Source organism: Bubalus kerabau, chromosome 5 (genome assembly GCF_029407905.1).
Source record: "Bubalus kerabau isolate K-KA32 ecotype Philippines breed swamp buffalo chromosome 5, PCC_UOA_SB_1v2, whole genome shotgun sequence".
Classification (NCBI taxonomy): Eukaryota; Metazoa; Chordata; class Mammalia; order Artiodactyla; family Bovidae; genus Bubalus; species Bubalus kerabau.
This window is the reverse complement of record NC_073628.1, coordinates 101,593,088-101,611,251: the sequence shown is the minus strand read 5'-3', so window position 1 is coordinate 101,611,251 and position 18,164 is coordinate 101,593,088. Positions and strand designations below refer to the sequence as shown.

Here is an 18,164-nt window from a genome sequence, read left to right as displayed (position 1 = left end):
ATGAGCCTGCTCAAGGCCATGGCCAACGGGAACCTGAGCTGGGAAACAACACCCTCCCCAGAGGACCCAGTTGCGCCCCAGCTCCCCTGCTCACCTTTGACCCGCAGGTAGTGTCCCCCAAACCTGTAGGCCTCAAAGGTGAGGGACAGGGGCGTGTTGGACTGGTCCAGATAGATGTCCACTTTGCCCAGTGCAATGCCCTTCCTTTCAAATACTGGCAGCAGCACCTCCCTACCCCAGGACAGGAGGTGTGTGTGTTGGGGGCCATCATATGAACCCCTCACCCTGCCCAGAGACATCACATGAACCCCCACCCCATCCCCCCAAAAGAAAAGGGAGACCCCAGGGGGATCACACCCAGGTTCATACATGCACACACGAATAGGAGGTTCACACATGTATACACAAGCCAACATGCCCTCGCCCTCACACGTTCGTGTTGACACACCAGGGCAGACCCTGTCACATGCCAGTCCACGCCCCAGGGGTGGGTCACGTCCACTCAAGCATGGCTCCCAGGCCCTCACTGCACATGAGTGGGGTGCCCATGAGGGAGGACACACTCGTCTACAGGCCACCACACAGACACACAGTCATACCTGCTGAGGCCACAACTGCCCCCAGCTCCCTTCTCCCCTCAGCCCCATCAAGCCCTACCCCAGAGACTTCTTTTTCATGGCTGGTACAATCTCCGTCTCAATGTCCACGTTCAGGTCAAATTTCAGGGTGAAGCACTCCTTGCTTGGGTCCTGAGCAGACATGCATCTCAGCGTCTGCACCCCTAGGGCCCTCCCCTCCCCACCCCAGAGTCCTAGTGAGCACAGGGATCTCCCTGTCCTTTTCTATCCCAGGGAGGGCCCCGGCAGCCCTCCTGCTGGAGGCAGGAGCTCCTGGAGCATCCCCCACCTGGGCTAAGGTGGGCAGGGCTGGGCTGCAGGGCTGGGCAGTGACAGAGAGACATGCTCACTCCACGCCCCATCCCCGAGTTCCTGGAATTCAGAGCAGAGAGGCCCAGCCTCGAGAATGGAAAGGGCCCAGGAGGGGCAGAGGCTGGTGGGGAGGGGCCTGCTCTGCCAGCCTGGCGGCTCCTTACATCTGTATGTCTTCTCCTGGCTTTCTTCTTGGAGAGTTTCAGGCCTGTGCTCTTTCGGTCCCTGCAAGGAAGCCAGTCAGGGCAGAGGTTGGAGGCGTGGGTGGGCTCTCATCAGGGTGGGATGTGGGTAGGCCCCAGTTGGTGACCCACCCCTTTCTGACTGTAGGTCGCCAGGTAACTCAGGTTGGCTCAGGCAAGCAGGGGTGGAGGTGGGGAGGGGCTCACAAGGAGCTGTGCGCCCCCTAGTGGCCAATCCAGGAGTCATACCCAGGGTCCCTAGACAGGTAGAAGTCTGCCCCCAGAAGCCCTAGAGGCTCACCCTCCAGGAATCTGGGTGGCAGCAGGGGCTAGGAGGGGTCTCTGGTCCCTAGATCTGTGACCTGACACCCAGCCTTGGGAGCTCCCAGGTGTCTTCTCCGCCCACCAAACCCCTCACCTACCCCTTGCCATCCATACAACTCTCCTCCTCCTCCTCCAAGTCCACGGCAGGGCTGGTGCGCGGGGGGCATGACCGGGTGGACACGTTCCGAGCCAGGACAGAGCCTGTGGAGTAGAGCGGGAGTGGGGTTGTGCCTGTCTCCCTGTCCCCAGTCCCTTCCTTAGTCTTCCAACATGGCAGTCTCCAGAGGAACCAAAGCCATCTATGGACCCTGGGACCCCGCCTCCCTAACAAGCCAGGGCCCCTCAGTTCTGTGAGGAGGAGTCAGTCACTGCTTATCATTTATCCATCCCCAGACTCAAAAAGACGCAAGGGCCCTGGAATGACATCCTGGGTGATGCCCTGCGCCCAGTACAAATCCACCTCAGTTTACCCATCTATGAAATAGGCATAAAGAAGCGCTGCCTCTAGGACTGTTGCAGGGAGGGACCAAAGTCCATGGCTCTTTCTTGCAGGTGTCCCCTCTCCCCTCCCCTTTCTTGCAGGTCACCACTGTGACCACACCCAAAGTCCCAGGGGGCCCTGGGGAACAGTCCTTTTGTCCCTCTGACCAGCTGGGGAAGGAGACAAAGCCACTTCAGCACAGTCAGCTGGCAGTGGGACTGGGCCAGGTGCCTGTTCAGCAGGAGGGGTTTCTTGTTTCCTGCTGCAAGTTCCTTCTGACCTGCCCATCCCACCTCCCACTGCCTCTGCTCACTGGCTGCCTGGCTAGAGGATCTGCCCAGAAATCCCCTGCCTGGAGGAGAAGACAGAAGGGCTTTCTCCATGCTGGCCTGGGCAGGGGCAGAGGCAGGTCCATCGAGAAGCACCCGGCCCCTAGAGAAGACAGGCTGGCCCTCGAGCAAGGCCGGTCCCCAACTTTTCCTCTTATTAAAAAACTGGCAGGGCGGAGGATGGCAGGAAGGGATAGTTAGGGAGTTTGGGATGGACATGTACACATGGCTGTATTTAAAATGCATAACCAACAAGGATCTACTATATAGCACATGGAACTCTGCTCAGTGTTATGTAGCAGCCTGGAAGGGAGGAGGGTTTGGGGGAGAATGGATACATGTATATATATGACTGAGTCCCTTCCCTCTTCATCTGAAACTATCCCAACATTGTTAATGGGCTATGCATGCATGCTAAGTTGCTTCAGTCGTGTCCGACTCTTTGCAACCCCATGAACTGTAGCCTGCCAGGCTCCTCTGTCCATGGGATTCTCCAGGCAAGAATACTGAAGTGGGATGCCATGGCCTCCTCCAGGGGATCTTCCCGACCCAGGAATTGAATCTGTGTCTGTCTCCTGCATTAGCAGGTGGGTTCTTTACCACTAACACCACCTGGGAATCCCTGTTAATCAGTTATACCTCAGTACAAAATAAATTTTTAAAAAACCATTTGTGGAACAAAAGGGGCAGCAGTGGATTTGGGTTTCATTGTTCACAGTTGACTTGTGTCCTTTCTCACGGCCTTGTCATGATGCCTACAGTTACCAGGACCCTGTGCCCCCAGGCAAGGGCTCTAGGGACTGGTCCCTCCCCGTGCTCACCTTGGGGGGGCAGGTCGAAGCGGACGTGCCCATCATAATGCATGGCGCTGTGGAACTTGCTGTCACAGGCCTCACAGAGGTTGAGGGGGCCCCGGTGGTGTAGCTGCTGGCAGTCGGCGTGGTGGCATACCTATGTAGGAAAGGATGGGGACAGGGTGGACCCAGACCCCTGTGGTACACGGGGCCCCTGGCCCTACAGGGGCTGCTCTTCATGTCCAAACATCCACGTTCCACAGGGGCCGTGCTTATTAATTTATCCATCAAGTGTTTCCCAAGCACCTACAAGGTGTCCATTCTGGGGGATGCAGAGAAAGCAAAGCCCTGCCCACAAGAAACACAGTGCAGAGTAAGTAACCACGAAGCAGGTGCTCCCAGGGCCTCTTCTGGAACACAGGCAGAAAGGGCCCCAAAAAGTGAGGCTGGGGCTGCCCGTCAGTTTGCCCAACTCAGTGTCATCAAACAGAATGCCTCCCCGTCCTCCATGCCCAGGGCCTCTGCCCTCAATTCTATGACCTGTGCAGCCCCCGAACAGCTGACCACCCTGGATTTCTAAGTCAGGGTATGGAGGGGCTTATGGAGGAGTCAGGGAATGATGCTGGCATCTGGGTGCCTATGTGGGACCCATGGGCCGTTGCTTAGTGACGTGACCTCAGATTTACCCATTCACTCCAGTCTGCTCTCATCCCCATCCCCAGGGATGACCTTCCTATCTCCTCCATCCCCTAAGCATCCCAAACTCACACCCCATTGACCCACTGCCTACTTTTCCAGGGAAACAGAAGCCACCAGAAGGCACTCCATGAGCCCCAACCACCACAACCACCCACCCATCCTGGGCTGTGGAGGCTTCACCCTGCCCCAATCCCAGACCAGTCTTCCACCGAGACCCACCTCTCACCAGATCATTCCCATGGTCAAACCAACCCTATTCTCCAGCTCCAGCTCCCCCTCCACTTATAACTAAACTCTGTAAAACCAGGCATCCATAACCACCAGTTCCTGTTCTCTCCTCCCATTACCCTTTATTTTCTTTTCCCTCAACTTTTTGTTTTAAAATAATTCAAACCTTCAGAAAGTGGTAAGAATAGTACAGTGACATCTTCACACCATTCTAGCTCCGCCAGTCATTCACATTCGCCACACTGCTCATGACACCCCTCCCCTGGTGAGGAAATCGACACCACCTGGGAGCACAGATGTTCTCGTGCAAAACCCCACACAGCTCTATGTATGTCACACTCGTGGAAACTCAGTGATGATACTTTGTCCAACTTTAGTCTCCCTTGGCATTTCCACAAGTGTCTAAATAATGTCCTTCACAGATTTTTTCCCCACATGGTTTTCAATCAAGGTTCATATGTATGTACGTTTTGCCGTGTTTGTTTATCCCTTTAAGAATAAATGCCCTGGGACTTCCCTAGTGGTTCAGTGGCTAAGACTCCAAGCTCCCAATGCAGGGGGCCTGGGTTCAATCCCTGGTCAGGAAAGTAGATACCACATGCCGCAACTAAGAGTTCACATGCCAAAACTAAAGAGCCTGCATGCCTCAGTGAAGATCAGAGATCCTGAGGGATGCAAATAAGAGCCAGTACAGCTAAATCAATAAATAAAATATACATATATATATTTAAAAAATAAAAAAAAAAAGAATGAATGAATATCCCACATTTTCCACCCTGTCTTTCAGGACATTGAAGCAGCCAGGCCAGCAGTTTTGCAGAAAGCCCCTCCTTATGGATTTGTCTGGGGGTCTCGCATAGTTTGCTGTCGTTCAGTTGCTCAGTTGTGTCCGGCTGTAGCACAGACACCACGGACTGTAGCACACCAGGCTTCCCTGTCCTTCACCATCTCCCGGGGCTTGCTCAAACTCATGTCCATTGAGTTAGTGATGCCATCCAACCATCTCACACTCTGTCATCCCCTTCTCCTCCTGCCTTCAATCTTTCTGAGCTTCAGGGTCTTTTCCAATGAGTCAGCTCTTCACATCAAGCGGCCAAAATATTGGAGCTTCAGCTTTAGCATCAGTCCTTCTAAAGAATATTCAGGATTGATTTTCTTTAGGATTGACTGGTTTGATCTCCTTGCAGTCCAAGGGACTCTCAAGAGTCTTCTCCAACACCATAGCTCAAAAGCATCAATTCTTCCCGCATAGTTTAAAGATGAGCATATGTGCAGGGACAACAGAGAGTGGACTGTGTCTTCCTCAGTGTGCCCGAGTGCCAGACCATCTGGGGATCTCACTGTATCGTGTTTGTTTGCTTTAATATATACTTATTTGGCTGTGCCGGGTCTTAGTTGCGGTTGACAGGCTTAGCTGCCCTGCTACATGTGGGATCTTAGTTCCCTGTCCCCTGTATTGGAAAGTGGATTCTTAACCACTGGACTACCAAGGAAGTCCCCTCGCTGTACTCTGTAAAGGCGTGTTCTCTCTCTGTAATGAGTAGATACAGGGCTTCTCTGGTGGCTCAGTGGTAAAGAATCCGCCTGCAGTGCAAGCGACCCAGGTTCAATCCCTGGGTCAGGAGATCCCCTGGAGAAGGAAATGGCAAACCACTCCAGTATTCTTGCCTGGCAAAGCCCATGCATGGACTGGGGAGCCTGGCAGGCTATGGTCCATGGGGTCGCAAAGAGTTGGACACGACTTAGCCACTAAACCACCAATGAGTAGGTAGTCCTGGGGTGACACTTTGAGATAGCCTGCTCCCCAGTGATTGCACACTCCAGGACTTTAGTCCTCACTGACGGCTTTTGCCTAAATCAAACTATTACTATGATGGTTGCAACCGGAGATTTTCTAATTCTTCCATTTTCTCTCAGACCCTCTCCCATCAATTCTGCTCCCTCCCCAATTTGCTCTTCTAAGGTCTCTGCTGACATCCACACTTCGAAGTCCTCTTGCTTGTTTGCCCAGGACCCAGCATTTGACATGGTCTCTTGGTAACCGTTTCTTCCTCGGCCCCCAGGACCCATGCCTTGCCTATTCCCTCCCCTCTCAGGCCCCTGGCCTGCTTCCTGCTCTCTCCCCATCTGTGGACCCCTCCTCATTTTACCCACACCCACTGTCCTAGGGAGGGCTCCCAGGTGATCTGTCCAGTGGGGACCAGGCCCAAGACTCTGGACCCACCTTCTCCATCCTCCTCCTGGATCCCAACAAGCATCTCAAACTTAAAAGGTCCTCACATGAGCTCCTGAAATTTTCCACATGGCTCAACCCATCTCAATTACTGGCAACACCTTCTGGCTATGCTGATGTTATGTGCTGAATTATGTCCCTCAAAAAGATAGGTTCAGGGTATTCCCTGGTGGTCCAGTGGTTAGGACTTGGTGCTTTCACAGCCATGGGCCTGGATTCAATCCCTGGTTGGGGAACTGCTGTTGTTTACTTGCTAAGTCATGTCTGACTCTTTGTGACCCCATGGACTGTATGTAGCCCATCAGGCTCCTCTGTCCATGGGATTCTCCAGGCAAGAATATGGAGTGGGCTGCCAATTCCTTCTCCAGGGGATCTTCCTGACCCAGGAATCAAACTGGCATCTCCTAAACTGGCAGGCAGATTCTTTACCACTGAGCTACCTGGGAAGGCCTGGTTGGGGATCTAGAATCTCACAAGCCAGGTGGCACAGCAAATAGTTTTGTTTTTGTTTTTTTTTTAAAAAAGATAGGTTCAGTCCTAACCCCCAGCACCATAGAATGTGCCCTTGATGGAAAGAGGATCATTACAGATGGCATTAGTTAAGCTGAGGTCATAATGGGGTCTGTAATCACACAGGATAGAGTATGGACTAACCATTTGACCGGTATCCTTATAAGAAGAGAAGAGACACAGAGAGGGGACACACAGTGAGAAGCCGTGTGGCAACAGAGGTGGTGACTGGAGTCATGCATCTACAAGCCAAGGGATACTGAGGAACACCAGGAGGCGCCAGAAGCGGAGGAAGTGAGGGAGAGTCCTCCCCTGGTAACTTCCAAGGGAGAACGATCTGACCACATCTTAATTTCGGACCTTTGGCCTCAGAACCGAGAGAATAAACTTCTGTTGTTCTAAAGCCACCCTGACTTGTTATGACAGCCCCAAGAAAATATTTTAGGCCAAAAACCTTGGGGTCACCTGTGATCCTTCTGTTACCCATCATCCAGGCAGTCTAACACGTCTTCAGGCGCCACCCTTAATATCCATAGTTTCAAACCAGCCACACTCTCCAGACCAGCTTAGCTCCCATAGCCTCTTAGCAGGATGACAGGGCCCCAGAGCTGGTCACCCTACACCCATCCTTGGCCCCAGTCTGTTCTCCATGAGCAGCCGCAGTGGACCCAGTTCAAAGAGGAGTCACACTGCTGCTGCTGCTGCTAAGTCGCTTCAGTCGTGTCTGACTCTGTGCAACCCCATAGACAGCAGCCCACCAGGCTCCTCTGTCCCTGGGATTCTCCAGGCAAGAATACTGGAGTGGGCTGCCATTTCCTTCTCCAGTGCATGAAAGTGAAAGTGAAGTCGTTCAGTCGTGTCCGACTCTTAGCGACTCCATGGACTGGAGCCTACCAGGCTCCTCCGTCCATGGGATTTTCCAGGCAAGAGTAATGGAGTGGGGTGCCACTGCCTTCTCTGAGGAGTCACACGGAACTCCTCAAAACCCTGCAAGGGCTTCCCATCTCCCGCCAAGGCAGGTGACCTCGGGGGCCTCCTGTCCTTTTCTCCTAGCTCCTTACACTGCCCCCACCCACCAGCCTCCTGCCTTCCCTTTTATTGGGCTTCCCAGGTGGCGCTAGTGATAAAGAACTGACCTGCCAATGCAGGAGACACAAGAAACACAGGTTTGATCCTTGGGTTGGGGTGATCTCCTAGAATACGAAGTGGCAACCCACTCCAGTACTCTTGCCTGGAAAATCCCACGGACAGGGGAGCCTGGCAGACTACAGTCCATGGGGCCAGAAAGAATCGGACATGACTGAGCCACTGAGCATGCATATATTTATTTATTTGACTGTGCTGGGTCTTTAGTCGCAGCACTCAGGGTCTTTAGTTGTGGCATGCAGGATCTTAGTTCCCTGACTAGGGATTGAACCCAGGTCCCCTGCATTGGGAGAGCAGAGTCTTGGCCACTGGACCACCAGGGAAGTCCCTCCTCCTGCCTTCTCGGACATGCTTCTTCAGATGTGCCCCACCTCTGAGCCTTGGCATCTGCTAATCCCTCAGCCTGAAACACTTTCCCAGACACTGAAATAACCAGCTACCTCCCTTCCTGCACACCTTCACTCAAAAGTCACCATCTTCCCCTTCTAAGGTTTCATTCCTCCACATTCACTCCCTGCCCCCGCCTTCTCTCCTTAACACCTTCCACTGGCAGGCAGTCTGCGTGTCTCACTTTGTTGCCTCCACACCCTATCAGCTCTACAAGGACAGCAGTTTCAGTCTTTCAGGTTCACTGACTGATCTCATCCTAGCCGTTCAGTAAGTACTGGTTTGATTATTAAGTAGCATGATAGAGGACCACTGGAGATTTGGGCTGGAGAGAGCCTGATCAGGCATCTTCTTTAGTCTTTATTGAACTGGTTACAATATTGCTTCTGTTCTGTGTTTTGGTTTTTCAGCCCAAAGCATGTAGGATCTTAGCTCCCCGACCAGGGATCAAACCCACACCCCCTGGGATGGAAGGAGAAGTCTTAACCACTGAACCACCAGGGAAGTCCCAGGGATTTTCCTTTTAATATTTGTTTATTTCTTTGGTTGTGCCAGGTCTTGGTTGCCACACATGGGATCTTTAGTTGTGGTATGCAAACTCTTAGTTGTAGCACGTGGGATCTAATTCCCTGACCAGGAATTGAACCTGGACCCCCTGCGTTGGGAGCGCAGAGTCTCAGCTACCAGACCACCAGGGAAGTGCCCATATTAGGAATTTTGAAGATGACAGACAGGGTAAGGATGGCCTAGACAGCAGAGAAAATGGCCAAAGACAGGAAAGAAGAGGAAGCTGAAAATGTCTGATCATTTATAACGTGATTGTCATGTGCCAGGGGCTGCACTGAGGGTTCCTCATCCCATGAGGTAGGGGCTAGGATTGTCTGTATTTTACAGAAGAGGAAAGTGAGGCTCAGAGAGGTTAAGCAACTTGTTTAAGGTCACACAGCTAGTGGAGTCAGGACTTGAACCTAGGGTATGTAGCTCCAGATCTCACATTTTCACCACATTCACACCATTTCTTGGTAGCAGAGAAGGGAGAAAGGAGTGGGGCCCTCCTGACAGAGGGCTGGGCTTCACGGATACAGGAACCCCTGCAGTGAGCATCTCATCCTGACAACAAATCCGAGGAAGCACTTGTCCTTTCTCCCCGGGAGGCTCACAGCCAGCCAGCTCAGCAGCCCTCTCGCCCTCTGTGTCCAGCCTGGCAGTCAGTCTGGCACAGGTGCCCCATGCTGACCCCTTCCAGGCCTCTAGCAATTTCCCTGACAGCTTCATTTTTCTGGTGCCAGGCTTGGCATTGGGTAGTGGGGCTGTGGACTGACCAGCTGCCCAGGCCCTAGCCTCACAGTGGGTGGGGGGGGGGGGCGGGTGACATGGCAAGAGCCATGCTAGGTTGTGGGTGTTCTGGGTTGAGGTGGGGGTGGTTCTCTGGGACTCTTCCAGTCCAAGTCCTTGGTTCTGTGCCACAATCTTGTTTTAAAACCTAACCAGTAAATGTGCTCCCACCAGGCTTCTCCATCCATGGAATTCTGCAGGCAAGAATACTGGAGTGAGTTGCCATTTCCTACTTATAACATCTATAATACCACTGCATAGCATACAGATCGCCACTAAGTAAATACTAACTGAATGTACTAACCAATAGGTGGGCTTCCCAGGTGGCACAGTGGTAAAGAATCCACCTGCCAATGCAGGAGACAAGAGTTCAATTCCTGGGTTGGGAGGATCCCCTGGAGGAGGAACTTACTACTGATACTAATGCTAATTTTTTTTTTTATGGTTTAGTTCTTTCTTTTTATTTATTATTATTATTTTACTTTACAATATTGTATTGGTTTTGCCACACATCAACATGCATCCGCCACAGGTGTACACGTGTTCCCCATCCTGAACCCCCCTCCCACCTCCCTCCCCATACCACCCTCTGGGTCATCCCAGTGCACCAGCCCCAAGCTTCCTGTATCCTGCATCGAACCTGGACTGGCAATCTGTTTCTTATATGTTTCTTATATACATGTTTTAATGCCATTCTCCCAAATCATCCCCCCCTCCCTCTCCCACAGAGTCCAAAAGACTGTTCTATACATCTGTGTCTCTTTTGCTGTCTCGCATACAGGGTTGTCACTAATGCTAATTTTAACAAGAGTCCAGCTGGTGGCTGACCTCCTTCCATCCTCCCAGCAGGCCCCAGGCTCAGGGACACCAGGATGATGTGAGAGTCAGGCTAGGATCTGAAGCAGGTGAGTATTCAGCGGGTTGAGGATGAAGTTCTGAGAACCCCCAGGGAGGGAGGCTGAGGCTAAGGTAGGCACAGCCCACACTGTTCTCACACCTCCATCTCCAAACTCCAGGGTCTCCACAACTCCCTCCAGGATTGGGGGTCTCCCCATCACTTTTAAAGCCCTTTCCCAAAACCAAACTCCTGAGCCTCTTCCCTCAGACCCAGGGTCTACTCCCCACCTCCTTGCTGCCCCCTCACGCCCCCCCACAACCCCTCCCTAAGGGCAGCAGCAACCCTGCCAGCCAGGGAGAGACAGCAGGGTCCGAGGCCAAAAGTTCTCAGGACTGAAGCCAAAGAGACGAGAGTGGAGGCGTTACTGCATGTCCAAAGGCAGAGAATGGGCGGTAACTTTACAAATAATAGAGGGGCCTGGGTTTCTTGGGGAGCACGACCAAGGCTGACTCCCCCAGGGATAGGGCATGGAGAAATCAGTCTTCCCAGTCCCACCGGGGTGGCCTCAGAAGCAGGAGTAGGAGGGGTGTGGGCAGGGCCTGGGCAAAGGAAGGAAAGGGGAGGGTGGCCAGTGCAGGCCCTGGGACCCACAGGTGTGTCCGGAGTCAGCCCAGACACAAAAGGCCAGGGTCTGGCTGTCCCCTCCGCTGCTTGGTCCCCTTGGTGCCAGGGTGGGGGATACATCTCAAGCCCCCAGCCCTTCATCGCTTCCCAAGCCCCTCCTCCCCCCTGCACCCCCGCGGTGTGCACCCCGGGGCAGGGGGCTGGGCCGCCGAGTACCGGATCCGCTTAGAGACGCGCGCGGAGGAGCGACAGAGCACCCGCCCCGGCCTCCCCGCCCGGCCCCCCGCGCCCGTACCTGGCCTTCCCCGTTGCGGCCACGACCCCCTGCCCAGCCGGGCTCGGAGTCTCGGGAGGGCAGCCCGGGGCTCGGCTTGGAGGCCGCGCGGCGCCCGGAGACGCCGGGTCCCGTCCCCATGGCGGCCGGAGGAAGCGGCGGTCTGCGCCGCCCGCCGGACAAAGCGCGGAGCCCCGCTTCCTGCCATTGTGCGGCCGCGCCCGCCCGCCGAGCGCGCCGGGGACCCCGGGGGGGCGGGGAACACCCTCCCGCCGGCAGCCCCGCCCTGACCCCACCTCCCCCCTACACACAAAGGTCCCAGGCTCAGAGGGTTCCCCCCCTCCGGGGACCTCCTTGGATGCCGGGGGCAGGGGGGCCCGCCGGTGACAACCCCCCTCACCTTGACTGCGGAACCCCGGCCCCGCCCAGTCCCGCGGGCGCCTCAATTTGCTGTGACCGCCACCCCCCACCCCCCGACAAAGCGAACGACTGGGCATAGGAGCTCCCCCTGGCCAAAGGGCATCTTATCCCCCTCCCTCCAGTCCTGGGGACCCCCGCCCCAGAGCCTGAGCCCGCAGGACTTCTTCTCCCTCCCGTGAGGGAGCTTCCTTAATGCTGGTGGCAGAAGAGGGGGGACCGGACCAAGGACACATCACATCTCCCTAGGGGTCCTCGGACCCCACTTCCCGTCCAGACCCGAGGATATCTGACTCCCTTCCCAATCCCAGCCACACAGCCGGCGCTCAGAGGCCTTCTTGAGGGTCATCTTAGTATCGCCCCGCAATCCAAGAGACCCCCGCCTCAGAGCCTGAGCCCGGGGGACCCCCGCTCCCACTGCCCAGGCCAGGCAGAGAAGCAGATTGGGGCTGGTGACCACAGGTGGAGGCAGCGGGCAGAAGGCAGGTGCGCGGGGCGGAGAAGGTGGTCTCTGGGGTGCGCCCAAGAGTAGAGTGAGAGGAGGCGTCGGGACAACCCCGCAGCCCAACTCAGCTTTCCACGAAGCCTCTGCTGCTCCAGGCTGGCACCCACCGCCCCGCACCCCTCCCCGGCTCAAGGCCACGTGGGAGCTTCCGGTGCCCTACCGCCAGAGGGCGCTCATCAGAGCCCGAGACGCAGACCAGGAATGGGGTGTGGTGCCAGGAGCCGCACTGTAGGTCGTCAAAGCGCTTTCACACTCACTCCCGCGAGGTGGAGGCGGGCACTGTTATCCTCGCTCATCGAGTGGGGGGTAAAGTGACGAAGAAGTCCACAGGCAGGACTGACACCCAGGCTTCTGACTCTGGGGTTCTGGAATGGCCTCCCTGGGGCACTCCTCAGTACTCATGGGGGAGGGGGACACGCTGTCATCAGCCCCATCCCCTAGACAGCTCCCCCTCAGTCTGGTTCTGTGGGGGGAAGACGGTCTCTGCAGGTTTTGCGAGGAGCAGCAATTTATCCATCTATCCCGGCCAGGAGGTTTCCACGGCTGTGTCCCCTCCCACATCCTGAGTGGCCCTCTTTCCACACCATAGGCAAATCCTTTAAAACTGAAACCTGACCATGTCACTCCCCCGCCCCCCACCCAACCCTCCTGTGACTTCCCATCTTGCTTAAAATAAAACCCCAATTGTGGCCTGGATCCTACCTTGCCCCCCTGGCCGGTTCCACATGGTGGGCCGCCATGCTGGCTTCCTTCATCCCTACAACTCACTGAGCTCAGAACCTGCTCCTCTGTGTTCTGGAACACCATGTGCCCTTGATCTTCCCAACAGCTGGCACTGAGCCCCAATTTAAATCCTACCTCTCCAAGGAGGCCGTTACTCTTCTCTCCAAATAAACACCCCCTTACCCCGGAACTCTCAGTCCCCTTAAGTTGAATCATTTCCTCCAAAGCATCTATTTATATTATGACCTGAAATTATTTCCTTTGTTCACTTCTTGATTATCACTTTTCCCTGCTAGACTATTCTCTCCAGAGGCTAGCAGTCTTGGCTGTCTGGCCCATGCTTCATCTTTGGCACTTAGAACAGTCCTGGCCACCACAGGTACTCAGTGTAGACTAAGATGATGAATGGACAAATGAAGACAGGAGGAGGGGCTTCATGCCAGAGAAGGCCATTAGGGACAGGAAGGTCTTGGCTAGGATGCCCCTTCCTGTGGCCAACGGTTAACAAAGCTTTCTCTATTGCCTGTCCACGGCTTCTCTCCATCCCTTCCAGCATCCATGACCTTGGCTTGCTGGCCCCAGGCAGGTCAGCTTCTACCTCAAAACCTGGTGGTGTTGTCCAAGCCCCCTGCCCCTGCTGCTGCCCCCCAGGCCAACCTCTGAGCACACCTAAGTGCCAGGCCTATGCCAAATCCTGTTCACTCTTCTCAGAGACCATAAGAAGAAGATACTGTTACTATCTCAATTCAACAGACAAAGACACTGAGGTTTGGAAAGGTAAAAAAAAACTTGTTCTAACAGCGGATGCCCACTGGACCACCCCCTGTGAGCCTCAAGCACAGAGAAGCCGTGGTGACATGAAGACCAGCCAAGTGGTGGTTTGGGCAGCAGGGACTTGAGGTCCACCCCCTTGAGGACAGGGCAGATCCCCAAGCCCACCAGTCTGGGGTAGCCAGGTTGCATCGAGTAGAGACCATCAGGACTGGGCCAGGACAGGTCAGCAGAGGTCACTGGAGTGACCAGGTTCTGGCCACCTTGAGTCACACTCCTGCTTGGGTTCTCCATCCAGGGCTGGGGCTGCTCCTTGGAGGGCCAGGGCCCTGCTGTCCCAGGGCCAAGAGTGCAGGGTCAAGGAACCTGTGGAGCAGGGGAGGAAAGGAGCCCTGCACAGGGAAGGGAGGAGGCCTCGGCAGGCTTCGAGGTTCCCACCTCCTCGCTACATAGGGAGCTGAAATAGCCCATGAGCAGGCCCAAAAGGTCCCAGCCCCTGACTCCCTGAGGAGGGGGCCCCTCCCTAGCCCAGCCCCAGCTCCAGGCTCATGAGTCAGGACTGGCTTGTTGAAACTGATACCCAGAAACCAGATGCCACGGCTGATGAATAATGGAGTCTCCAAGGCAGGAGCCCCCTGCCACTCCCGCCCTGCACCACCTCCCCAGCCCCAGAAAAGCAGAGGCCTGTGGGCTTCCCCTTCCCCAAAGTGGGTTGGGGCCCCAGCCTAGTCTGCAGTGGGAGAGGGGAGGTCACAGGTCTGGGGCCAGCTCTGTGTTCTGTCCACAGGAGACTGGCCTGGAACCAGGAGTTGGGGCTCTCTGGCCAGGGGGACACCCCTGCCCGGGGCTCCCTACCCAAGCTAAGCTCCCCTAAGAGGCTCCCAGCCCCGAGGCTCCATCTGGCACCTCAGAAATCTAGGGGTGGAGGCTGCATGCATGGGCACGTTAGCCAGGGAGGAGCCGGCTCTGCCAGGCTGCTCTCCTCTCTAAACGCCCCATCTGGCTCCTCCCTTCCCCTAGGCCTGGGCCTCACCGCTTGTTCTCAGGTTCTGGGGTCCCCCTGGAGGCAGAGCCTGCTCTAAGGACCTGCCCTGTGCTGGGCAGATGGTAAGGGTGTAGAGAACCTCTCCGCAGGCCAGCTCCACGCCACCAAGTCCAGAAGCCAGTGCGCCCTCTTCCTCCCCAGGGAGCCAACCAGCTGGGACCAGTGGGTACTAGGCGGAAAAGGAGAGGCTGTGTGGTCCATGAACTTTGCCCCCTGCCCAGGTCCTGCAGAAATGTATCCTGGAGCCCCAGACCCCAGCCTGGAAGCCTGCAACTTCTCCAGGCACCTCTTGTTTCAGAGCCACACAAAAGGCTCTTTGGGAGGGAATTGGGGAGAAGGCACAGGCCTGGGCTGCACACCTGGGCCCACCTACCTACCTCCTGCCCTTCCCTACTGTGCAAAGAGGGCACTGGCCAGTTTTCTAGAATTCTCTACCTAGGGATGGCTGCTGGGTTCAAATGTGTGTCTGGGCTCTGGCAAAGGAGCAGAAGAATAGTGAAACAAATCCTCCCAGAGCCCTCCAAGCCTGGGGAAGGAACTGGAGGAATCGGTAGGGTCCAAGGCCGCGGGGCCTCCCCTTCCTCAGTCTTTCATTAGAGCGGCCCAGGGTCTCTCCTGGCCTCTGGGTCTCCAGGAGATCCATGGGTCCTCTGGCTCGCTCTCTCCCCAGGCCAGACCCAGGCGGCCCTAGGTGCAGACTCTCGCGCCCCCTGCCGGCATCGAGAGGACTTTCCGCTCGGACCGTCATGGACGCCCAGATGCGGCGAGGTCGCCGAAAACCACGTAACCAAGCCCCGCAAAATCCCCTTTGGAACCCTTCGCCCCACCAGCAGCCCTCACACCAGGGCTGAGGCCCTACAGACTCCTCACGGCTATTTATCCCAGCCGACCCCACCCTAGAGTCATTGTGGGGGCGGGCGCTGGAGCCCATTCCACCCTCAAGTGGAAGCCGAGCCAGTGGCGCCCATCGACGGCCACCTGCAGGCCCAGAGCTGTGTGGGACCCTCGCCCTCCCCTACCCCCAATATCCCCCCTGCTCCCCCCCCCCCCACGCCCTAGGCTTCTGTCTATTAATTCAGGGGGAGTCTTGGCTCCCGGCCCCACCCCTCCTCTGAACTTCCCCGTGAGACTCACCTAGGGACATGGGTCTCCTCCCCAGTGGCTAGGGCTCGGGTCAAGACTGCCAAAGCTCCGAGGGGCCTGTAAGGCGAGGGCCACAGGAACCGCGGGGCGGGCTCGGTCCGCTCTGCGCCGGCGGGGGCGCGGGTCGTAGGGGAATTACGGTAGGCCGCGCGGGCGCTACCACCTGGGCGGGCCGGGACGTACCATCGGCGCGCCCGGTTGGGCCGGGGAGGGGCTGCGCTCCCGGGAAGCTCCAGGCGCCCCACCCCGCGGCCCAGGGGGTGGCTGGAGGGCCGGCCGGCGTTTGGGGGTAACCTAGGGTCCGGGCTGCAGACAGAGGTAAGGAGGCCGTTGTCACTGTCCCCAAGGGGGCTGCCCTTACAGACCTGCAGAAAGTTCAAAACCTGCAATCTTTGACCTGGGCTTAAAGAAAAGAGCTCGCCCTCCCGCCCCCCGGCCAGGGCCAGCGGCAGGACGCTGCCCCCCGGGGTCCAGAAGGAGGAACCCGCAGGCCCTGCCCGCCCCGGGAATCGCCCCAAGCCAGGCTGGCTTCCGCTGGATTCTGAACTGCGCCCTCCGCGGCGCCTGAGAAACGGGCCCGCCTAGCTCCGTGCCTCCCTCTTTTTTCCTGGCCCACGCCTAGTAGGTCCTGAAAGAGGGGCCCATCCCGCCCTTCGGTGGTTCCTGGCAGAGTGAGTTCAGAATAACTCAGCGTTCAGGACTTGAGGTAGGGGTAGTGTCGGGATACCCGACCTCAAGCACACCTACCCACTTCCCTAGGGAGTCTGGCATGATGGGGCTGCCACCCCGCACTCCCAGCCTCCTGGTTCAGACCTACTTGCATTTTCCCAACTCTAGATCACCTCCATCAGGCCCCCTCCAGACTACAGGAGCCCCCTCCTAATGGGAGTCACCGTCCTTGGCAGCGCTCACCTCCCTGGGGCTGGTCCACACCAGGGCAGCTCATCTTGGCCAGGTCGCATGTGGTGGGTCCCGGCCTCTGGGGCACCCCAGACCTTCACTTTCCCCCCCCTCCAAATTACTTAGCCAAAGCCCCGAAGTTCCACTTGCACTGCTTCCCTGGTCCTGCCCCATTCTCCAGTCACACACTGGACTGCCCCGGATCTACAGCTGACCAGCATCTCTAAGAACCAGCTACCTCCAGAGATCCCAGAATCTGGCCATTCTCAAGGGCGCCTGGCCTTTACCTCTCACCCCCAAAGCATTCATTGCCCAGGAGAATAAGTGACTCCTTCTTCCATTATTCACCACATCCTGCCCACTCTTTCTCCACAAGAACCTCAGACCCACCCCTTCCTCTGCCCTGTGTCCACTGGTCTTCATCTGACAAGCCTTCCCCTAGACATAGACACCACCCCTACCGACTCATCCCTGCCACCTCACAGCCCAATGTTAAGCTGGAAGGGAAGTCTGAGGTCATCAAATCCAGTCTTCACTCTCTGCTTAAATTGCCTCTAGCAATGGGGTGCTCACTACCTATGTATCAGAGAACAGCTTCAGCTGTTGGAGACTCTTACCTATACTGAACCAAAGTCCACCTCCCTGCCAGGGCCCTTGGGAGCCCTGCAGAAAAACTCACCGGGTGCTCCTTTCCTCCTGACAGTTCGTTAGAAATGGTAGGCTCTGAGGACAGACAGACCTGGTTGAGACAGACCCAGGCAAATTATTTTCCCCTCTCTTTTTCTCAGTGTCCTGTCTCTGATGGAGATGGCATGTCCTTGCTGCACAGGGTGGGGGTAAGGACTAGACGAGGTCCCCATGGAGAAGCACTGAGGCAGGGCCTGGCATGCAGTAGGTGCTAAGAACACAGTGGCTGCTAGAACTGATACCTTTAAGGATGATGCCCTGAGGGTTCCATCTCCAGGACAAACACCCCAAGTCTTCCATCCCCTCAAATGTGATTCCCTAGGCCAATGTCAGCCCTTCTCTGTGTCCCCTTGTGACCTGAGGTGCCCTGTACAGACTTCCATCAGAATGCCCAGATCAAGGGACTCTGCCCTGTGGTTAACTTGCAGGAGGGTGGGGACACCCACCAGGTCATCACCTGGCCCTTTGGGAGGGAGGGAGCAAACACTTCCTCTGGGTCCCCAACAGGACACCTGCCCTGGGGGCAGGATAGCTGTGCAGTAAACATCCATCTGGCTGGGTGGGGTTGGTCAGGTCTAGGATGGAACCTAAGGTGGTCTCAGATCTCAGGGAAAGAAAGGAGGGCATGCTGGAGCCTAGGGGTTTCTCTCCCCCTGCGCA

General features: G+C 56.3%; 1 protein-coding gene and 1 non-coding gene across 7 annotated transcripts in view; both read right to left on the bottom strand.

Moving 5' to 3' along the window:
- Positions 1-18,164, bottom strand: part of PLEKHG5 (pleckstrin homology and RhoGEF domain containing G5) — a 39,646-nt gene that overhangs the window by 8,295 nt on the left and 13,187 nt on the right. For 3 of the 6 annotated variants that reach the window (XM_055582432.1, XM_055582431.1, XM_055582435.1), the window contains exons 3-7: positions 3,067-3,196; positions 1,534-1,636; positions 1,094-1,154; positions 658-749; positions 95-231 (exon numbers count right to left, since the gene is read on the bottom strand). In XM_055582432.1, coding sequence (XP_055438407.1) covers positions 95-231; positions 658-749; positions 1,094-1,154; positions 1,534-1,636; positions 3,067-3,196 — 523 coding nt within the window. Of the gene's footprint in view, positions 1-94; positions 232-657; positions 750-1,093; positions 1,155-1,533; positions 1,637-3,066; positions 3,197-11,334; positions 11,481-15,908; positions 16,244-18,164 lie in introns of those variants that run through there. The other 3 variants (XM_055582434.1, XM_055582433.1, XM_055582436.1) reach the window with 2 other exon arrangements.
- On the bottom strand, positions 8,106-8,178 carry TRNAG-CCC (transfer RNA glycine (anticodon CCC)). The gene has a single exon. It is a non-coding gene; the product is annotated as a tRNA-Gly (tRNA).